General features: G+C 33.7%; 1 protein-coding gene across 1 annotated transcript; it reads left to right on the top strand.

Moving 5' to 3' along the window:
• The first annotated feature begins 216 nt into the window (after positions 1-216).
• On the top strand, positions 217-20,573 carry LOC129905505 (dynein regulatory complex protein 1 homolog). Its single transcript, XM_055980974.1, has 8 exons — positions 217-460; positions 527-693; positions 14,344-15,182; positions 18,043-18,211; positions 18,300-18,505; positions 19,698-20,018; positions 20,078-20,181; positions 20,252-20,573. Exons 1-8 carry the CDS (start codon positions 357-359, stop codon positions 20,514-20,516), a joined length of 2,175 nt encoding a protein of 724 aa, XP_055836949.1. The 5' UTR covers positions 217-356; the 3' UTR covers positions 20,517-20,573.
• Positions 20,574-22,298: the final 1,725 nt, after the last annotated feature.

Here is a 22,298-nt window from a genome sequence, read left to right on the forward strand (position 1 = left end):
CAGAAAGCTTATTTTTTGGCCTAAAAAACAATTTGTATACTCTTTATCACAAAACAATTGCGCTAGTCAGAAAAAAAAACTTCACTTTTGTACTTTTTCAAAAAGTGGTGTATGTAGTTAAGCCTTTATACATAAGACTTAACTACATACATACAAAAATAACAAAATAATTTTTGGCATAATCAACATGAATTCAGTCTCTGAGATACAAATCAAACGTGGCAACGAGAACAACAACACCCAATAGTTGTTTGATCGATGTTTGAGTGAAAAAATAATAATTTTTCTACTGTTCTATTTTATTTTTAAATCATTTACAATCTAATAAATAATTAATTAGAAAAAATATATTAATTATGGCTGAAGAAAAAAAGAAAAATACTGGATTTGATGCGGAATGCGACGCAAGAAGGCAAAAAATTCGAGAACTTATTAAAGACCACATTAAAGTCGATAACGCGTAATAATTAATTTAATTAATTAATAATCCTGCATGCAAAAATTATTTTTAAATTTTTCATTGTAGCGGAAAAATTAAACAGAAGAAAACTGGAATTGAGGGGCAGTTAGAATCAAGCGATGAAAAACTGAAGGAACTTATACAGTTTGGTGATGAGCTAGTAACAAATATAAAGGTGGCGAGAGAAATGCGCGAAATTCAGCGACGAAGTTTTGAAGAAGCTCAAAAAAAAGGTATAATATTACAAGTATCAATGATGCTGGAATAAAGCTAAGATAATCTCAAGACGTAAAATCGAGGTACCTACTTGCATCGATATTTACGTCGTTTTCCTTCAATCCACTGAGAGTACCCTTTTATTACTTTTTGTGGTTTTTTGTTCTTTCATGCCAAAAAAGTTTTAAAACATTGTTTACTTCGGAGTAATTTAACCCCTTGTAACCCAAGATTGTAGATTTTTTATTAGAAATATGGTGTTATTTCGATAAAGACATATTTAAAAATTATGTTATAAGCTTCAAAAGAAAAAAAAAAAAAAAACATAAATTGTACAGTAGTTATATTAATTGATCAGTTATATTAATATTAAATATTGGGGCATTTCACGTGAAACCGACAACGAAAAATGTCGTGGGTCGTCAAATTTGTTCATATTTGGTATATCGTCGGCGTTAAAAAAAAATTGTTCTAAATCCACTTTTTACCGAAAATGAGTTAATGATGCAGTTTTACTAATTTGAGGGTGCTCTTTCCGAATTTGAAAACCATTTTTGTCAAAAAAATTTCATTCCGCAGATAATATAATTTAATAACATAGAACAATAAAAACAGGGAAGTAACCTTTTGAAAATGTGCCCGAGTATTCTTGATTGTTCTAAGTCCCATCATATTTTGTTCCTATACTATTGTATTGTAACGATGAATTACTGAACTACTTTTAAGATAAAAGTCTGAACACACTACCTACTACTGCAAAGGTAGAAATGTGAACGGACCTTTAGTAATTAAGAAAAATATCTCACTGAATACATCTAAAAATATCCCACTGAACACATCTAAAAATATCTCACTGAACACATCTCAAAATATCCCACACTGAACACATCTCAAAATATCCCACTAGACTGGAAGTATGAAGTGCCCTTCCTGGAAAGGAAGTTTCGAGAGACAGGAACGAGAGCCTTCGAGGACGTTCTCGAGTCTCGAGATTCCGGTATAAAAGGCAGCGTAGACACCGACCGGATACAGTTTAATCTTGAAAGTGAAAGAGTACAGTACAAAGTGAAATAAAGTGTTGCGAATTGTTAGTAGTAAATAAAGTGATTTAAAAGTGTGTTTGTTTGAGCGAATAATAAAAGTAAATTGAGTTGAAATAAAGTGTGTTCTTATTTGAACGGAAATATAAGTGGAAATTAAATAAGTTTTATTGTGAACCCGGAATAAAACATTACATTGGTGTCAGAAAAGTGGAATAAAACTTATTTATTTGTGCGAATCAGATAATTTCGCGAATAAAATAAAAAGTGCGCGTGTGTTTTAACAATAAAAAAAAGTGTAAAACATTTTGAAATAAGTAAAAGTGCTCGCGTTTTGAAAAGTTAAAATGGGCAAAACACTAAATCAGTTAAGTTTGACTGAGCTGAAGGCGGAATTGACTAAGCGAAGTCTTCCTACTGCTGGATCGAAAAATGATCTCATTATTCGTCTACAGGATTATTTAACCCAGAAAAACGAAGATTTGGATACATTTCAATTCGAAGTTGAAATGACAGAAGAACAAGTAAGTACTGAGGGTCGATTCTCGTTCTGTGATATTTTGAAATGAAAAAAAATTTTACAACTTCACAACGAATCCGATTCTTGTTTTGTGAAAAAAAATTAAAAAATGTCTAAATATCTTCACATGATAAAATATTTATCACAAACAAATTTTGTTGTGAAGACGCCTTTCAAAAGTTCCTCAATAGGTGATTGGGAACATTTAAGTCATTTGAGACAAAACAAAACTACAAACCATGGTCTTTTAAAGCAATACTATTGTTTCCGTTCGTTAATAAAAAAAAGAAATGGCAGCAGATTTCTTGCGCGAGAGGTAACCGGTTTATATAAATAGAGCAAAAAGGTCCATTTTTAGCGATAACAAACTAAAGTTTGTTGACTTGTATCGGCGCCGATTCTGAGAAAAGCGCAAAAACATTGTAGTTTTATCAAATGATTATTATACCAAAAAAATTACTGTCTCTATAATAGCTCAACCATTCGTGATACCAAAAATATAATTTATGAAAGCTTAAACGGATCAACCTGCCCACAATATGCATTTAAATTCTCGCGAATTGTCACATTTCAATTGCATTTTTCGGACAGAATGTAACGAGTAAACTCACTTAACCAATTTTTTTGGTTTCAGGGAATGATAAACTGTTGTAGTGCCAAACTTTTTTTTTAGTTCCATAATCATTTAAAAAACTGCAATGTTCTCGCACTTTTTCTCAGAGTTGGCGCCGCGCCGACCGACACAAGCCGGCAGACTTGCATGTTTGTTATCCCTATAAATGGACCTCCTTGCTCTATTAATATAAATATAAATCGGTTACCTCTCGCGCAAAAAATCTGCTGGCGGCTCTTAAACAGAAGATGAAGTGCAACGGAGCTACACGGAGCGGGATTTAAACCTAAAGACGCAATAAGGGTTGAAGCAATAAGTAAACGTCACCTTTTTCAATTGAGTTTTAATTAATTCTATTAAATATGTTTGTTAACATTAGTTTCAAATAAATATATGCAATAAAAACGTCATATCAATGGTGATACATAAATTGTGTCACCCATTACTTCATGTTGTTAAAAAGTACGCGTACAAAAGCAATTCAATGCTGTGTGAATAGATCCAAATCCAACAATTAATCTTCTAATGCGCTAAATTCTTTGTTTGATTTTCTTCGTCTTCTTCTTACTTTTTTTTCCTGAGCAAACACAAAAAACACGGATTTTATTCTTGAAAACATTAATATTTATGAATTTGAAGATGAAAATATCTTTATTTTATCCACAGATGGTAATATTTTCCATAATTTCTTGACATTTTATTAAAATAAATTTTGAAGTAAAAAAAAACACAATTTGAAAACTCAAAAATGAAATAAAAGTGACATACTTTTTCATTTAGTACTTTTTAGTACAAACTTTTTCAAGGATTTATCACATTGAGTTTGAGAATCGCCTTATGGGTGTCTGTGAAGTGATAAAATGAAAAAACGCTGTGAAAACTGAAATGATATTATTTTTATCACTTCACAGCTTCACAGAACGAGAATTGACCCTCTGGTTCCGCTTCCGATATGTCGTCCATGATGTCTGTTCTCCTTGCTAAGTTCGAGAAAAATCTTCTTGAACAAATTGAGACACAACGCAAGGAACAGAGAGAACAATTAGAAAAACAACAGAGTAGTGTTCTCGAAAAAATTGAGACACAATGCAAAGAACAGAGAGAACAAATGGAACAACAACGCACAGAGCAAAAGAACCTTCTAGATGAACAGAAAAACCTCATCGAAGGTAAGCTTGATGCTATCGAGAACAAGTTCGTTGCTCTTGATGCTTCCATCAAAGGTGTTGAAAAACAATCTCAAGAAAAGTTCGAGAAAGTTGAAGAAAAACTCGAGAAAGTAGAAATAAAATTCGATGACAAATTGAAAGGAATGGAAGTTAAAATGCAAAGTTTTACCGAAGAACTTGACAAGGTTCGAAAAATTAAGGTGCGAGAAAGTTCTGGTGAGTATTTAAAGAAGAAAGAAATGCATCCACCAACCTTCGATGGACAAAGTTCTTGGTCGATCTACAAGAAACAGTTTGAGGCAGCTGCCACAACAAATGGCTGGGATGACGAAGACAAATGTATAGCGCTGACTCTTGCTCTTAGAGGTCCTGCTGCTGAGTTGTTACAAACGTTACCACCAGAAAAGAATGGTAACTTTAACGCTCTTGTCCAGGTCATTGAAAAACGCTTTGGAGATGGCCATATGCAGGAAGTCTTCCGCGTCCAACTCAATACAAGAGTCCAGAAAAGAGGAGAAACTCTGCAACAACTTCAAGCAGATATTGAAAGGTTGGCTCATCTGGCATATCCGACAGCAGGAGACGACATTATCAATCAGTTTGCGACAGAAGCCTTTGTACGTGCTGTATCTGATATAAATCTTCAGCGAGCAATTCGAACAGCTGGGAAACGTTCCCTTCCTGAAGCATTAGCGTTTGCACTGACTATGGAAGCAGCAGAACAGGCTTCTCAAGGCGTTCATCGGGTAAGAGAAGTTGCAGTGGAGGAATGCTCTTGTCAAAAACTCGCATTCCAAAGAAACCAGCGAGACGGAGCTGCTCGATGCTGGAACTGTAACAAGACAGGACATCTCCAGCGGCAGTGCAGATTGCCACCAAGAAGAACTGCTTGCGAACACTGTGGAAACAGGAATATTGCCCAACAACAGGTAAGCGATACAACTAACACTCATGCTCATCTTGTTTCCCATTCGGGAAACGAGTAAGGACCAACTTCGAGGGGCAGAAGCTGGTTTCTGGTATCGATGGCCCCAGAACCACAATTCAAGTCTCACAGACTAAACGAGACAACAAAAGTCTGACAGTAGAGGCAACCATAAATAACAACCAACACGTGGCTACAATTGACACCGGTGCCACCGCCTCCATTGTACGAAAAGACTTGGTGAAGATGACATGGCTACATAACACCAACAGCTACCGTCTGAAGACCGCCACAGGAGAAGCAGCAAGGGTGTACGGTGAAGTTCGTCTTACGATCCGTATGGCAGAACTAGAGTTTTCGCATGTGTTTTTGGTGGCAGATATATGTGACGAGTGCATCATTGGAATCGACTTCATGAAGGAGCATGGAATCATTTTGGATATCGGTAATCAAGTCCTGAAATACAGAAATGTAGAGATTCCAATGGTCTATGGCACTGACAACTCGACTACAATTAGAACTGTCATCAAAGAAGACATGTGCCTGCCTCCTTCTTCAGAAGTTTTTGTGTGGACGAAACTAAAGGGGAATATTGGAAGCCATCGATACCTCATGGTTGAGCCAGAAGTTGAACAAAGTTCCCAAAACATCATCATCGGGAAGACTCTTGTGGCACCAAAGAACAACATGGTACCTGTACGGATACTTAACATCAAACCGTACCCAATCAAGCTTAAGAAAGGAGAAGTTGTTGGGCAATGTGAATCTGTGGCCGCAATAACTAAGATCAACGAGGTGGATACACAGATGACTATGAACTCGGAGAAACTAAAGAAACAAATTCTCAAATCAGACAACTTGAGTCAACATCAGCTTAATGTTGCGGGAAGTCTTCTTCACGAATATGCTGATATTTTCTCTTCACCCAGCGGGCAATACGGCCGGACACAACTGGTGCAGCATCGAATCGATACAGGAGATGCTAGGCCGATTCGTCAACCAGCAAGACGTCTCCCGTTGGCCAAACAAGGTGAAGTTGAAGAAATGATAACAACAATGAAGAAAGACGGGCTAATCGAAAATTCCAAAAGCCCTTGGGCATCACCGGTAGTTCTCGTCAAAAAGAAGGATGGAAGCACTCGATTTTGTGTCGACTACCGCAGGCTGAATGATGTGACGAAGAAAGACAGCTACCCACTGCCAAGAATCAGCGATACTCTAGATGCAATGGAAGGAGCACAATGGTTTTCGACTTTGGATTTGAAGAGTGGCTACTGGCAGGTAGAAATCCATCCAGAAGATCGGGAAAAGACGGCTTTCTCCACAGGAAATGGTCTGTGGCAGTTTAATGTCATGCCGTTTGGGCTATGCAATGCCCCAGCTACTTTTGAGCGCTTAATGGAGTGCGTTTTAAATGGATTAACCTGGAAATCTTGCCTAGTCTATTTGGATGATGTCATCGTTTACGGGAAAACATTTGATGACCATTGTGAAAACCTAAAGGCTGTATTCCAAAGGCTACGAGAAGCACATCTTAAGTTGAATCCAAAGAAATGTGCACTTTTCAAGACCGAGGTTAAATATTTGGGGCATATCATCTCATCCCAAGGAGTGAAGACTGATCCTGAAAAGGTTGACACTGTGAAAAACTGGCCAACCCCTCAGGACAAGCATCAACTTCGGAGTTTCCTCGGTCTGGCAACGTACTATCGACGATTTGTGAAGGATTTTGCGAGAATCGCCAAAAGCTTGCACCAACTTACGGAGAAGGGTAAACCCTTTAAATGGTCAGGTGAGTGTGAGAAAAGCTTTCAGGAACTGAAGCTGCGGTTATGTGAAGCTCCTGTGCTGGCCTATCCGACTCCAGGCAAACAATTCATCATTGACGCAGATGCAAGTAATGTTGGAGTTGGTGCTGTTTTATCGCAAGTTCATGACGGAGAAGAAAAGGTCGTTGCCTATTTCAGCAAGGTACTCTCGAAACAAGAAAGAAACTATTGCGTGACCAGAAGGGAACTTCTAGCTCTAGTATTGGCAACAAAGCACTTCCATAAGTACATCTATGGACAGAAGTTCCTTCTTCGCACAGATCATGGTGCACTAAATTGGCTTTTGAACTTCAAAAATCCAGAGGGTCAAGTTGCAAGATGGATCGAGATACTTCAGACGTATCAATGTCAGATTCAACATCGAAGAGGAAAACTGCATTCAAATGCAGACGCATTATCTCGACGCCCGTGCAAGCAAGACTGCAAACATTGCACACGACTAGAAGAAAAGGAAGTTGTCGCTGTTAGAAGAACGAGAGCTGATCCCATTTGCGGCTGGAGTAATGAAGAACTCAGAATGGCCCAACAGGAAGATTCGGACATCGAACCCATCCTTGCATGGAAGGAACATCAAGAGAAACCAGAATGGTCCGACATCTCCGACCGAAGCCCCACTCTAAAAGCATATTGGGCACAATGGGACTCACTTCATGTGCAAGAAGGGCTACTCAGGCGTAAGTGGGAATCCGCAGATGGTAAATCCTATGTAATGCAGCTAGTCGTACCTCAGTCAAAGGTAAATGATGTTCTCCGAGAGATGCACGGTGGAACTTCTGGAGGCCATTTAGGCATCAACAAGACGCTGGAAAAGCTACGACAGCAATTCTACTGGTTACGTATGAGAGAAGACGTTGAAAAGTGGTGCCGGAAATGTGATACTTGTGCCGCTAGCAAAGGACCAGCTAGAAAAATACAAAGCAAGATGCAGCAGTACAATGTGGGTGCACCTTTTGAGAGAATTGCAATAGACGTAGCAGGTCCTTTTCCCGAAACCAACAACGGAAATCGATACATCCTTGTAGTGATGGACTACTTCAGCAAATGGCCTGAGGCATTTGCCATTCCAAACCAGGAAACCAAAACAGTTGTGGATAAGATTGTCTTTCATTGGGTGAGCAGGTTCGGAGTACCCATGGAACTTCATTCCGACCAAGGAAGGAACTTCGAATCTAAGATCTTTCAAGAGGTTTGCTCACTCCTTGGCATCAAGAAGACGCGAACAACACCGCTTCATCCACAATCTGATGGGATGGTTGAGCGATTTAACAGGACACTTAAGGAACACCTGTCAAAAGTAGTCAATGATAATCAACGAGACTGGGACCGACATATTCCATTATTCTTGATGGCTTATAGAAGTGCAACACATAGTTCTACTGGACATACACCATCGGAAGTCCTATTTGGCTCAACAATACGTCTGCCAAGTGAGATAAAATTTGGAAGTGTTCCAAACGAGCCACATGAAATGGATGAGTACGTAGATAACCTGAAAGGAACACTGGCTGACATTCACCAACGGACAAGGACAAATATAAAAGCGTCTAGTGACAGGATGAAAACAAGATATGACGCACGAGCGACAGCAACAGGGTTTCAAGAAGGAGAACTTGTGTGGTTTTACAATCCCCACCGACAAAAGGGACTATCACTGAAGCTACAACAAAACTGGGAAGGCCCTTACACAGTAATAACCAGAATTAACGACGTGGTTTACCGTATACAAAGAGGGGTAAGAGGCAAACTAAAGGTAGTTCATTGTGACCGTTTACATCGTTATAATGGTGATAGAAGCAATGGAGTTGTTCGGGACGAACAATCCTAAGAGGGGGGCAATGTAACGATGAATTACTGAACTACTTTTAAGATAAAAGTCTGAACACACTACCTACTACTGCAAAGGTAGAAATGTGAACGGACCTTTAGTAATTAAGAAAAATATCTCACTGAACACATCTAAAAATATCCCACTGAACACATCTAAAAATATCTCACTGAACACATCTCAAAATATCCCACACTGAACACATCTCAAAATATCCCACTAGACTGGAAGTATGAAGTGCCCTTCCTGGAAAGGAAGTTTCGAGAGACAGGAACGAGAGCCTTCGAGGACGTTCTCGAGTCTCGAGATTCCGGTATAAAAGGCAGCGTAGACACCGACCGGATACAGTTTAATCTTGAAAGTGAAAGAGTACAGTACAAAGTGAAATAAAGTGTTGCGAATTGTTAGTAGTAAATAAAGTGATTTAAAAGTGTGTTTGTTTGAGCGAATAATAAAAGTAAATTGAGTTGAAATAAAGTGTGTTCTTATTTGAACGGAAATATAAGTGGAAATTAAATAAGTTTTATTGTGAACCCGGAATAAAACATTACAGTATACTATACTATTGTATAGGAATTGTTCTATGTCCAATTTAGGGTGTTTAGTTTTAAAAAAGAAATTGTCGCTTTAAACCAATTTGAAACTTAAAAACCGTCCCACATAGGAGTATTCTAGTCGAAAAGCTGGACAAAAGTCGATTATCTAAAAATCAAAATTTTGAATTAAATTTTTTATAAAGCGTATGGTAAATATACATGGGCTCATATGATCCACTTCTTTTTTTCGTGTTAAAGTGTGTGGTGTACAAAACAAGTTCAAAGTCAGCTTTTTATTTTCTGGATTTTTTTTTTTGTAATTTGTGGTGATTTTGTAGTGTTGTTAGGAGATAGATTGTGAGCGAGTGTTCTTTTAAACAAAAAGTTTTCAAATGAAAAATACAATTGCAGTTATTGAATAATATTTTAAGAGTAGTTATGGAAATATTAAATGTTTTTTGTTCAATTAAATGACAGTGGGAAAAGAGCCTGCCACATATAGATATTTTTATTGCTTTTTTTAAAGTCTAATTGCTTTGTTATAGTATACCCTTCTATTCTGCTTCGATACATAGATTTATGATAACTTTGTCTATTCTTTTAATTTAATATCAAAAATTTGGGTGCGAATTTTTGCGATTAACAAAATAATTTGCGAATGAAATTTTCGCTTTTAGTAAAAATCACTTATACGCCCTACGTGTTTTTCTTCCTGGTTGTTAACATTTTCCAGAAATTTTTTTATTGAACTTAATGCATTTGGGTTCCCTAAGCCTAAAAATCACAATGGTTCCTTTCCAGAAGCTCTATTATTTTAGATATTATAATTTTTCACATTTTGGGGGTATGAAATTTCATACTACATATTTTTTTTTAGTTTTTCTTAACACAAGCGTTTTTAAAGTTTTTCAACTTATTTACATAAAACCGCCTTTCATTGCATAAATAATAGTTTCTCGCAATAATAAATAGTTTTACTTCAAAAAATAATTTTGTTCAGGTTTTTGATCGAAATACTCCTTTGTGCGTCCCCTGTAAAATTTGCTTTTTGTGACTTAGAACAATTTTGCTTTATCGCGACGATATATACATATTCCTCAATCGATTCAAAACATACTTCTGGAAGGATTTTTAATTTTAAGGCCAGATAGTGCAGTTATAAGTTTCTAAGGTTTTGGATAACTGTGGGGATGAGTTCATTTGAAAAAAATTAAATAAATTAAACGAAGGGGTAACAAAAATTCTTTAAATGATGGATTATATGGAAAATTAGACATTCTTTTCAAATATAAATTTTAAACCGAAAATCGATTTATTTTTTTGATAGAAAACCGGAAGTTGACATTTCAAATCCAAATTTAAGAAACTTCGAAACCTTTGATATTTTTTTAGATGGTCTTAAAACTCTATTGTTAAGTTGTACTATCTAATAATATTAGATGGCACCTCTTTATAGAAGAAAAATTGAGAAAATGAAGAAAAAGTACCGTTATTTTTGGTCCAAAAAAATTAATTCCAAAAACCCCTCTGGAGAGTCGCCAAATAACGCTACATACCAGGTTTGACATCAATCGGTCCATCCGTTTAGGCTGTAGCTCCTTATACAGACAGACAGACTGACAGACAGACTGACAGACTGACAGACTGACAGACTGACAGACTGACAGACTGACAGACTGACAGACTGACAGACTGACAGACTGACAGACTGACAGACTGACAGACAGACAGACAGACGGACTTCCGGGACCCACTTTTTTGGCATTGTCTACCATCGTAATGTCATGGAAAAATGTTATCTCAACTTTTTTTTTTGTACGAATGCATAACTTGATATATAGTACCTATATCGCAAGTAAAAATAGTATATCGTTTGTTTGTGTGTTTTTGTTTTTCGAGTTTTTGAAATCAGGGGTCGAATCACGGCATACGTTCGTGAACGTATGGCCTCTATCTGTACCTATCTTTCTCTACTGATTAAATAGAGACGGCAATAGTCAAAACGTTAACGTATGATCGTAATCGTGTCCCGTGATTCAACTTCAGCTGGTGTGTCCATTTTCCATCATATGTTGTGAGAGCCCAGTGGATGATCTCTTATTCTTACAGTCTGCTTTGAGTTCAGCTATTGTTATTGCTAGTTTTGGTTTTGTTGTCGCTATGAGTCAACACTCCTCATCTTCTTTCCCACTGAATTTTATTTCATTTACTTCGTCATGTTGTTATTCTTTTGGTATGGTTGGTTTTGTATTTGTGAAGATCTTGCTGGAGTTGGATTTGGGTACGAATGATGTATCTACTTTGTTTATTTTTATTGCTATTATTCAAATTTCGGTCATACTTTATACAGCTTTTTTGTGGGATCTTTGTTTGTTTGTAACAGAAATTTCAGATGTTGCTACAAGGGGTTAAGTTTTCAATTTCAATTTATTTCAATATAATTTAAAGTTCACAAAGACACATTAAGCTATAAATCTTTTAGGCCCATTTGCTCATACGGATCGTAAATTTGAGTCTTAGCTAGGTCGAACATACTACTTAAGTTTTACTTAGTTTATTCTAAGTTGCTAAGGCCCATTTGCTGAAAGGAGTCTTAAATATTTATGTGAAACATAAACCCTTAAGTTCTTCATAGCGGTTTGCAAGAACTTCAAATTGTGTCATAAATTCCTCTAAGTTTAACATAACTTAGGGGGAAGAAATAGTAGAACTTAAGGATTTTATGTTACACCCAAGCACTATTAATTGAGAAAAAAAAGAAGTAATACCCCTTGAAAAATGATCTTGGTTGCAAAATAAAGATCAATTTATGTCTAATTATGATTAACTTATTTTCATACCCCCTCATCATCAGAAAATGGTTTAATTTCCCGCACAAATTTTTTAAGCACTGTTCATCATTTTTTTTTTTCATATTTCCAAAACATATTTTGACACACAAACACATTTACAGATCAAATACATTCACATGAACACATTTTTTAGAATCAGATTTATCACATATTTTCGGTAACTTTCTCTATTTTAAACTTTTTCTTGCTATAAAATGCCACAAATGTTAAAATATAACAAAATAGTTGTATTCTAACTGCTAAATTACTCAAAAACTGATTTAATTAATTGACATTTGTTTCAATGTGACAATTAAATTTGAAGTTCTCAGCTATTTATGTCATGAAAGTATATCATTGCTAGGTTTAACATAAATATTTTTTAGAAACGTAGAATAAACTAAGTAGAACTAAAGAACTATGTTCGACCTAGCTAAGATTAGAATTTATGACTAGTATGAGCAAATGGGCCTAAAAAATATTTGAGTTCAACCCAGCAATGATTTACTTTCATGCGAGAAATCGCTGAGAGCTTCAAATTAAAATGTCAAATCGACGCAAACGTCAGTTTATTTGAATTGTTTTTGAACAATTTACGGGAAGAAATTAAAAAAAATTCGCTTTTCCGTCTATTTTTATTGCAGAAAAGGAGAATAATAGTTAAAACGACAAAAAATTGTGTTTAATTTAATTAAGGGCCAATTTTTCAATAGTCAGTTAAACAGTCAGTTAGTACTTATTCCTAAGGATAGAGAAAAAATCAATTTTTCAACAAGCAGATATAGCTTATTCCTAAGAATAAAACTATCTGATTCTTTCAGAGATGAATAAAAATTATTCTAAGGAATAATCTCAACAAAAATATTGTGTCAGTTGTCAAACCTGTTTTGTAAAAATTTTGAAAACAATACAGTGGAAAACAAGAAAACAAAAACAATCATGAATAAAAATGACGTTTAATTTTAAATATTTTTGAATTTGACAATTTTTTTTTGTTATTCTGTAGAATAAATTATTCTTGATTGAAAAATTCAATGTTTTTATCTGATTGTTTAAGAGCCTAATAACTTTATTCGTCGAACAGTTAACTGACTGTTTATTAGAAGATTGAAAAATTGGCTCTAAAACAAATTATCAATTTGAAGGAATATTTTTGTGTATGAATTTGTGTGTCATTGTGTTTGTGTTTATTGTGTGTGGGAATTTGAACAACAATATGTCAAAACTGTGATACAAATTTGTAGGGCAAATTGTACCATCTACAAATGGTTTATACGTGCGAATGTAAGTTAACCGTTCTTAAACTGATACTTGTTGTTCTTTATACACCCAAAATCATTTTTTTAAGGGGTGTTATTTCTTTTTTTCGCAATTGAAATTGCTTAAGTAGTACATAAAACCCTTACGATCTACTATTTCTTCCACCTAAGTTATGTTAAACTTAGTCAGATTTAGGGGTTACTTTTAAGTTCGTGCAAACCGATATGTGAAACTTAGTCCTTTGTGTTTTACTTAAATATTTAAGTTCCGTTTCAGCAAATGGGCCTTAGATTATCAAGAATATGTATGTACAAATTACAATTTTACGATAGTAAATTCAGTTTAAGTTAAAAAGTAAGAATATAAAAAAATATTTTTAAGCAAGGTGATTAGAAAAAATTAATTAATTTAATTAATATAGTACTCAAAATCATGAAAATTCCTAAATAAACAAATTTTCCTAAAGATTTGAGAAGTGCTTCGGAGAAGAAGAAGAAGTACTTCGGAGTATTCGAGATTTACAAATTTTATTCTTATTTTGACCACACACTGGCCAAACTTGTCCCTTTTTTGTTACTTGGATCTATTTGAAGTATTTCATATTTCACTTCCAGGATTATATATTTAAATTTTATTTAGAACCAGAAATTCATTCTTTCATTTGCGTTTGGTACCATAATCCATAGTTCAAAAGTTATTAGAGTCCATTAAAATAGTGGTCCAACTATCCATACCCTTCTTTTGTTTCACAAAATTTCAAAAACACTTTATATCAACAGTCATGGTGATGACAAAAACGACATTCTGTTTATTTAAAAAGGTTTTGTTCACATTTGATTTTACTACCTAAAAAATAAAATTCGGCGGTTAAATTTTTTTTAAGTTATACTTCTTTTGCGGCGTTGCGTTGGGGTATTAAAATTTACTTTTTGAAAAATAAGGTCAAGTAGCTCCATCTAGTGCTCATAATTGTAAAACTGTTTTCTTATTGTATGAAGTCATTAAGTGAATTTCTGTGAGTAAGAAGTATCTCTAACACACACACTTTTATTTATAATATCATTAGTAGTAAGTATGTTATAAATTATAATGCTTTTTTGTGTCTCTGCACTCCAACAGCTCTTCTCAATGATCTGAGTAAGGAATCCTCTGAAGCAATAGCTAAATTCAACAGCATTTCTGACAAATGGTCTGAACTAAAAAGCTATAAAGAGCCAGTTGTTATGTTTAATCAGTTGGAAAATCAAAAGGAATGCATAAAAGAGCTAATGATCAGCAAAGACAATATAATTGATAAGTGTCAGAAAGAAATAAACCGTGTGAGCGATAAATACTACACAGATCAAGAGAAACAATCTGATGAAATTTGCCTTTTAGTTGAGAGAATAGATTGTCAAGTTGAACTTATAAAAAAGGCTTATAAAAACCATTTAGACCTTCTACAAGATGCAATAGAAGAAGAACGTCTTGCTGTGGCCAAAACAGAATCCGAACAATGGAATGGGCTTTTTGATACTATAAAGACTTTTGGAACACACAAGCTTCAGATCGAAAAAGATAAAGAAAAAATCTACGTAAGTGAAATTGAAAAAAACTGCAGGGAGCAACAGGAAATTACAAGAGATACTAGAATTCGTCTGGAACGTGATGCTGAAGCTCTCCAACTGGAGTTGAGAAGTACACAAAACAATGTCCTAATGAATTCAGAAAAGCTAGACTACAACTACCAGGTTCTAAAAAAACGAAACGAAGAAAATGTAATTATAAATAATCAGCAAAAACGAAGACTGGCAAAATTTAAGGAAACAATAACAGCTTTAAAATCCAAAATCCAAACTATAACTGAAAAGTCCCATGGAGTCGTGAAGAAAATGTCGGTAGAAGTAGAAAAACTTTATACCAATATATCACATTTGGAAAAAAAGTCCCAACAATTTTTGCAGGCGAATGAAAAAAAGGTAGGTAATTTTAATAACTTTGTATGTAACTTAAAATAAAAAGTTGAGATAACAATCAGGGGCCTATTTCATAAAACTATTAGTGTTGTACTTGTAGACTTGTAGTTACAAGTACAAATAAAGTATGGAGTTGTAGTTTTCTGTTTTATAAAAATTTTAATTAATTTGTAGTCTGGCGAATTCAAACTATTTTGCTTCTAAAAAACTACAAGTGTAACTAGGGGTAACAAAAATAAACAAATAATAAACAAATATTCGAACTTTTTGTAGCAGCAGCTAGAGACGAAATATTATGAGGAATATTTTTGAAATATAATAAACATTATTGGCTTTATAAGCCAAAAACTTGATTTTAAAAGATTGGTTTTTGGTAGATTATGGTCTTAACATTTAGTTTAAATATTAGGCTATATAGAAAAGTCTATGTTTCTTAAAAAAAAAGCTGCAAACAAATGAAATTGAGCTTTAAAGATGAATCAGTGTTGTTTTGTTCTGTTTTTGAATGGCAAAATGTTGTGAAATTCCTTTGAACTAAAACATTGATGCACTAAATATTACTTGGCAAAACAAATCATCTTTTGCAACTTTCGTCAAAAAAGCTTAAACTCATAAATGAAGTAAATATTTAACTCTAAGTAAATTTATCTTTAAGGATAAATAACAAAATTTAATATTCATTACTTTTCCGCGTTATGGGGTGGAAATGCCTCGGGAACTTTTTGCACTTTTTGTTTAAAAAATTCTTTACCATCTAAAATATATTTTAGTGGTCTTAGCGTTATATTAAGCATCAAAAATTCCTAGATAGTCTTCAAACCCATGCGCTCCAAATCTAATGCAGTAGGTAACGAAAAATTTAAACTAATGAAACTATCGAATTGTGTGTATGAATGTTGAAATCCCTACAGCAAGAGCATATGAAAATTCAATGCTATAACAATGCAAATTTTTTTAAGTACCATACAAATGCCCGGCACCAATACAAATCCTTCTTACTATATCAAAAAGTTAAATTCAAGTCGTTTCCTTTATATCCTTAAACCGCAATTACTTACAATCAAAAGCTTCTATTTTGAGTGCATATTGCAGGAAGATGAATGCATAATGATTTAAAAGGCAAGACTTTTTGTAACTAGGAATGGAAGATTGATTTTAGTGCCAACTAATTTTTGATATCATAAAAATTTAAAAGACTGCATTGTTATTGCACTTTAACTGCCAAACGACGTCCATTAACGCTCCTTAAAGGGACAATAAAACTAGTATATTTTTTTCTGTCCATGACACCCAAAAATTGTTGTAAATTCTTGATTATAATGCTTGATAATTTAAGATCCATTTTAGTGATACAACGTTATCCATGAATTACATTTAAAACCCAAAGGAACCAAAATTAGCCATCATATTTTGTTTTTATTAGTCTTTCTACTCTTGTAAAAAAATCGCTTGTAGCTACAAGTCTATCACTAATACAAATTTTACAAATACTTTTATGAAACAGAAATATTCGCCGCACTTGTAAATTTCACTTGTAACTACAAGTCTACTTACTTGTAATTATTAGTCTATTGAAATTCTTTATGAAACAGAAATTTGCTGATAATTTACAAGCTACAAGTAAATTCACAAATAATTATTAGTCTTGTAGTTTTATGAAATAGGGCCCAGATATGACATGCGAAAACAAGTGGGTTTCGCTTCCGCAAGTCCGCCTATCGGCCCTATTCTGCTATTCGATTCACGTGAAAGTCTTAACTAAGAAACCTTTAAAAGAGGGTTAAAATTAAAACAAAGCTAATTTTGTTTTCTTTAGAATCTCTAAGACAGACATACACAACGCTTTGCTGTAAAAAGTTATAGGTTTTTCAAAGCCAGTTTGACGTGATAAAGGAATAAAATATTTCGATTCACGTGAATCGAATAGCAGAATAGGGCTGTATATGTCTGTATATGGAGCTAGACTTATTAATTTTAAACTTGGTGTGTAGAGTATAGTTTTTTGGGAAATTCTTTTTTTTTAAGACCAAAAGTAACGGTTTCTCCAATGTAACAGTTTTGAAAAAGTTAAATTTTCTCAAAAACAGCTCAAAGAATTTTGATGAAAAAATTCAGGTATTGCTTTTCAAACAAGCCATACCTGCCATAGAGACTTTCTTCCAGACCGCTTGGCTTGTATTTCAATGAAATTTTGTGTATAAAAGCTTTTATGTGGCTTCTATTAAAAAATGTTCATTAAAAAATACAAAATGCCATTCGAAATTTTTTATTTTAAATGGCCCTTAAAGTAAGGCCATGTTATGAGCTACTGAGCTGAGCTGCTGAGGGTCGAGCGGCAGAATAATGAATAGCAATTTCGAGTGACGACGTGACCCTTTTGCTGAGCGGCAATCCCAGAATCCTACAAATGCTTAAATATCGATGAGCATTTGACTCACACAAGTTCAAAAATTAATTCAACATTAATTCAACCATAATTTAGAGTATAAAGAAGTTAGCCGCTCAGGATTTTAATTTAAAAAATTGTAGAACTGGGTGGCGGAGAACCACGGACGTCACTCACTAGCCGCTCAGGGTCTACTCTACTGGGCGATCCCAAATGATTAAAACCTCGAAATTTTAGTTTGCTACGAAAACAATACCTGCTCTATAGAGCAATTATAAGGTGATAATGGTTTCTGGAGTGTTAGTATGATTGTGTCTATCTAGCTATTGTTTTATTTTTGGTATACATGTCCTCTAAATTTTATAATACTTTCACAATGCTTATTAATAGAAAACTTTAATTTTATTGTTCCTTTGATATTAAACAATTTTAATTGACTTTTAATTAATGTTATTTTTATTTAAATTTAAACTTCAGTTCTCTTACGTTTGGAACATAAATTATCAAGAAGCACTTTCCCTGACAAACAGAATTTTTGAAATAGATAGGTTGTTACATGTTCAGCAGCTCGGAGTAGAATGGACACCTCACAATATCGAAGGGTTACTACATTGTGCCAATATAAACACTGGAGAAAATATCATAAGTAAGTCATGTAATATACCTTTATTAATTATACACTCATAATCAGATACCAACAAAAATGGGTATAAATATTATTAAAATCGTTTAAGGTGTTGAAGTAGAAAGCAAACGAAATTCTTCTAGTACTTGTGGAAAGACTGTTACGCAACAAGTTGCCGAAATACGCCTTCTGCGATGCATTCTTAAAAAGATATCTGATCGTGCTGGATTTTTAATAGAAGACAAACTACTTAAAATTCTGGAACCATACACTGATGAAGAAAAACGTCTAGTTCGGCTAGATAACATATTTTATGTAAGTTTTGATTAAAAAACAACACTCTGCGACAAATATAATAAATCCCTATATATTTTTGAGAATCTTTTAAACTTGTTTATTTTACTATAAACGGTTTATTTCCTTAATTTTTTTTCAAAAAAAAATAAAATTTAATGGCACAGATAGTAGGTATTCGAACGATTTAGTAAAATGCTTAAGCCATTTTTGTACGTTACTAAGGAAATAAGCTTTTTAACTTTGAACTAACCATAATTAACACAATACAATTTATATTTTTGTTTTCTATCATTCTTGTAAAAAAGACGTTGAATAACACAAAAATATTATTAAAATCTTTTTATTAAGTGAAAATTAAATTAAACTCTTGCATCCATGATTTCATTCTATTCAAATATTTTTAATTCAAGGTAACAGTTTTTTTTTCAAAACTGTAGTAACTGTAGGTTGTTCCAAATGATTTTGTTATACTCTTTATCTACCTATTTATACCTTAGAGGATATAATATATGGAGTGCTTGTGGGCTCTAGTTTCTTTAAGTTTTTCGATGAGTGCATGTCCCCATTTTATTTTCATAATGGCTGTCATCAACAAGCGTGTTTATTAACAGCTGCGGAACCGGACTCTCACTGAAAAACGAAGGCAGTGACCCCTATCCATGCATATGGCGTTACAATGTATTAGGTATAGGAACAAGCACTCTATATATTATATCCTCTAAGATTTATACATACTTTTTAATTAATTAATTTGTTCTTCCTTAAGCCTGGTACGCTGCTCGCGCTAAATTTTAGCTCCCATACAAATTATCGAAAAATTTTAGCCGAGATAAAATGGATCCCATACAAGTTATCGATAACTTGTATGGGAATTTTTTCTCAGCTAAAATTTAGCGCGAGCAGCGTACCAGGCTTAAAGCCTAGCCGAGATAAAATGGATCCCATACAAGTTATCGATAACTTGTATGGGAAAATTATCTCGGCTAAAATTTAGCGCGAACAGCGCTTTATTTATTAAATTTGATTACTTATGTAATTATAGATACGTATTACTAGCTTACAAATATCATACTTACTAACATAATTTAACTTAAGTAGGTACTTATTTAATAACTTGTCAACAATTATTTAAATTGCCGGTTTATAAAAAGTTTTTTTTTTGTGAGCTAAAATGAAATATAACAGAAATACAAACTTGTATACTCCACAGGCCTTAAATATAACTGAATACAAGGACATAACCTCATTAATCGATTTCTTTTTACCATACTCTTGGTGCCCGAACTGCGCTTATGGTTTACCCAGTGACAATGGTGAAGCATTACGTGATTATGATGAACGGCCTAACTCGACGCGAGGAAGGCCTTCTTTAGCTGTAGAAATAGAAAATGTTATGGCCACCACACCTTCCTCACCCTCATCAGTTTCTGACAACTGGTCAATATCTACAGATGATATTGAGCGCAATATAACATCTATTTTGACAAACAAAAAGGAATGTGAAAGACCAATGGCACAAAATAAAGAGGAGGTACTATCTTATTTAAAATAAACATAACATGTTAAATATTTACTTTTCGTTCAATATAGAATATTTGCTCACGTCATTACTTGGTTATTAAACCGGCCTTTGTTTTAACTGCCCTACGAAGCTTTACGGAAAATTACTTAAAAAAGCATGATAAGGCGCGCTTGTAAGATTTATGACAGATAACGTTTTGTTCGATTTTTGTGATTGTATAAATTTTTTTGTTTTTTTCTCAGAGGAAAGTTTGAAAGAGCTATTGTTAGAAGTTCAACGACTAACCGATCCTTAACAAGAGATGTTAAGGAGAAATGTTGGTCAACACTTCTACAAACAGTGACTGAAGAAAATAAAAAATTATGGCAAACTCTTGAACATGGCTTGGATCATTATTTGGATGTTCTTAAAGAACGGGAAGAGCTTGACGTTAATTGTGAATTCCTTAGAAGACAAAATACGGAATTGCGTCACCTTCTTCAGAAACATCTTCCATCAGCTGTATAACTTTTCAAAATTTAAATTAAATGTCTCATAAAAATAAACAAATAGATTTTTTTGTAATTTTTTTTTGTGTTTAAAGGTTCAGTGCGATAACATTCGGGCCGGGGCAGTAACCCCTTTTACATCCAGATGTATTTTTTAAACTAGTGAATAATATGGCCGTAATATATTCGTTACAAAAGTTTTTTAATTTTAAATTTTTTCTTTGGTTTAAAAAGAATTTTCTTATCTTGTTTATTGTGAATTAAGAATTAGTGAATTCGACGATAGAAAGATGAACGAATGTCGGTAACAGACTCTGCACGACCGACATTCTGTTCAACTTATTTTCTATTGGGCTTAAGCAATCTGTCTTTGTCTTTTTCGTTTCTATCATAACTGTTTATTAAAGAAGTATAAGAAACAACCAACCAATCAAATCAAATCAATTCTGAGGAAAACAAACGCATACATGCATAATACATAAACACATGCATACACAAGCATATACATATACGCCACTTTTCCTCAGAATTGAAATGTCAAAAAAATTTTTGAATTCGCGGATCATTCGCAATCCACACAATTTGTTTCACTTCACATTCGCGGCATTTTTGCTACGAATCGGCTGTTTTTTTTTTTTAAATAAAAAGACAAAGAAAACATAAAAAAGTGTCCATATTTATTTATTTGTATTTCACTACAGTTATAAAAAAAAAAATTTTAAATTAAAATTACAATGGCCCCATCCATGACTTCAACTTGGTACCCTCCTGGTCGTGGTCCGAGTACTCTTCCTTCGGACCGTCGTGCCGAGCATTTGGAAATCAAACGTAAAATTATAAGTAAACAAACGATTGGAGTTTTTTTTCACAATTTTTCGATTTTTCATTCGTCGAATTCACTAATAACAAAATACAGTAAAACCTGCTAATCGGGACACTCTATAATCGGACCACCTTCTATTCGAACCGCACTTAATGCTTTCCCTGCTATTTTTCATACAAATTTCCCTTTATAATCGGGACAAAAGGCTTAACTACATTCACCACTTTTTGAAAAAGTACAAAAGTGAAAATATTTTTTTTCTCGCTAGCGGAATTTTTTTGTAAAAGATAGTTTACAAATTGATTTTTAGTCGAAAAAATGAGCATTCTGTATCATTTGTTTTAATTTTCTAGCCCGAAAAACCATACAAAAATGCGTTTGAAAATTTTCACTTTTGTACTTTTTCACTTTTTGAGCCAATGTAGTTAAGGCTAAATGCTAATCGGGCAATGGACCACCTTTCTAACATTCTTTTCTTATTGTTTTACCTGTTTAATTGGACCAAAAGTTAAAAATATGAAACATGTGTGCAGTGCTGCCATTTCGAAATTAAAAAAAAAAACATGATTTCAGTTCAAAAAACATGATTTATAAAAAAAAGCAAAATTTGAAAGAAAATGATCGTGACTAGGGAGGAATAAAACAAATTATTTCGAGTTCATTTTAGAAAATAGTATAAAGTATCTGAGGTATAACTACACAGGGTACTTTTTGCAAAAATTCTTAAAGTGAAGCCTTAACTACATTGGCTCAAAAAGTGAGAAAGTACAAAAGTGAAAATTTTCAAATGCATTTTAGTATAGTTTTTTGAGCTGGAAAATTAAAACAAATGATGCAGAAAGCTTATTTTTTGGTCTAAAAAGCAATTTGTATACTCTTTTTCACAAAACAATTGCGCTAGCCAGAAAAAAAATATTTTCACTTTTGTACTTTTCCAAAAAGTGGTGTATGTAGTTAAGCCTTGAAAATAATCAAACT

The sequence above is a fragment of the Episyrphus balteatus genome, chromosome 1 (assembly GCF_945859705.1).
Source record: "Episyrphus balteatus chromosome 1, idEpiBalt1.1, whole genome shotgun sequence".
NCBI lineage: Eukaryota > Metazoa > Arthropoda > Insecta > Diptera > Syrphidae > Episyrphus > Episyrphus balteatus.

Excerpts from the sequence above, each read along its gene's own strand:
- LOC129905505 (XM_055980974.1), top strand. The coding sequence starts at position 357 with ATGGCTGAAGAAAAAAAGAAAAATACTGGATTTGATGCGGAATGCGAC. Across the intron at positions 694-14,343 it reads TGAAGAAGCTCAAAAAAAAG|CTCTTCTCAATGATCTGAGT; the intron begins GTATAATATTAC and ends GCACTCCAACAG. Across the intron at positions 18,506-19,697 it reads GGCTAGATAACATATTTTAT|GCCTTAAATATAACTGAATA; the intron begins GTAAGTTTTGAT and ends TATACTCCACAG.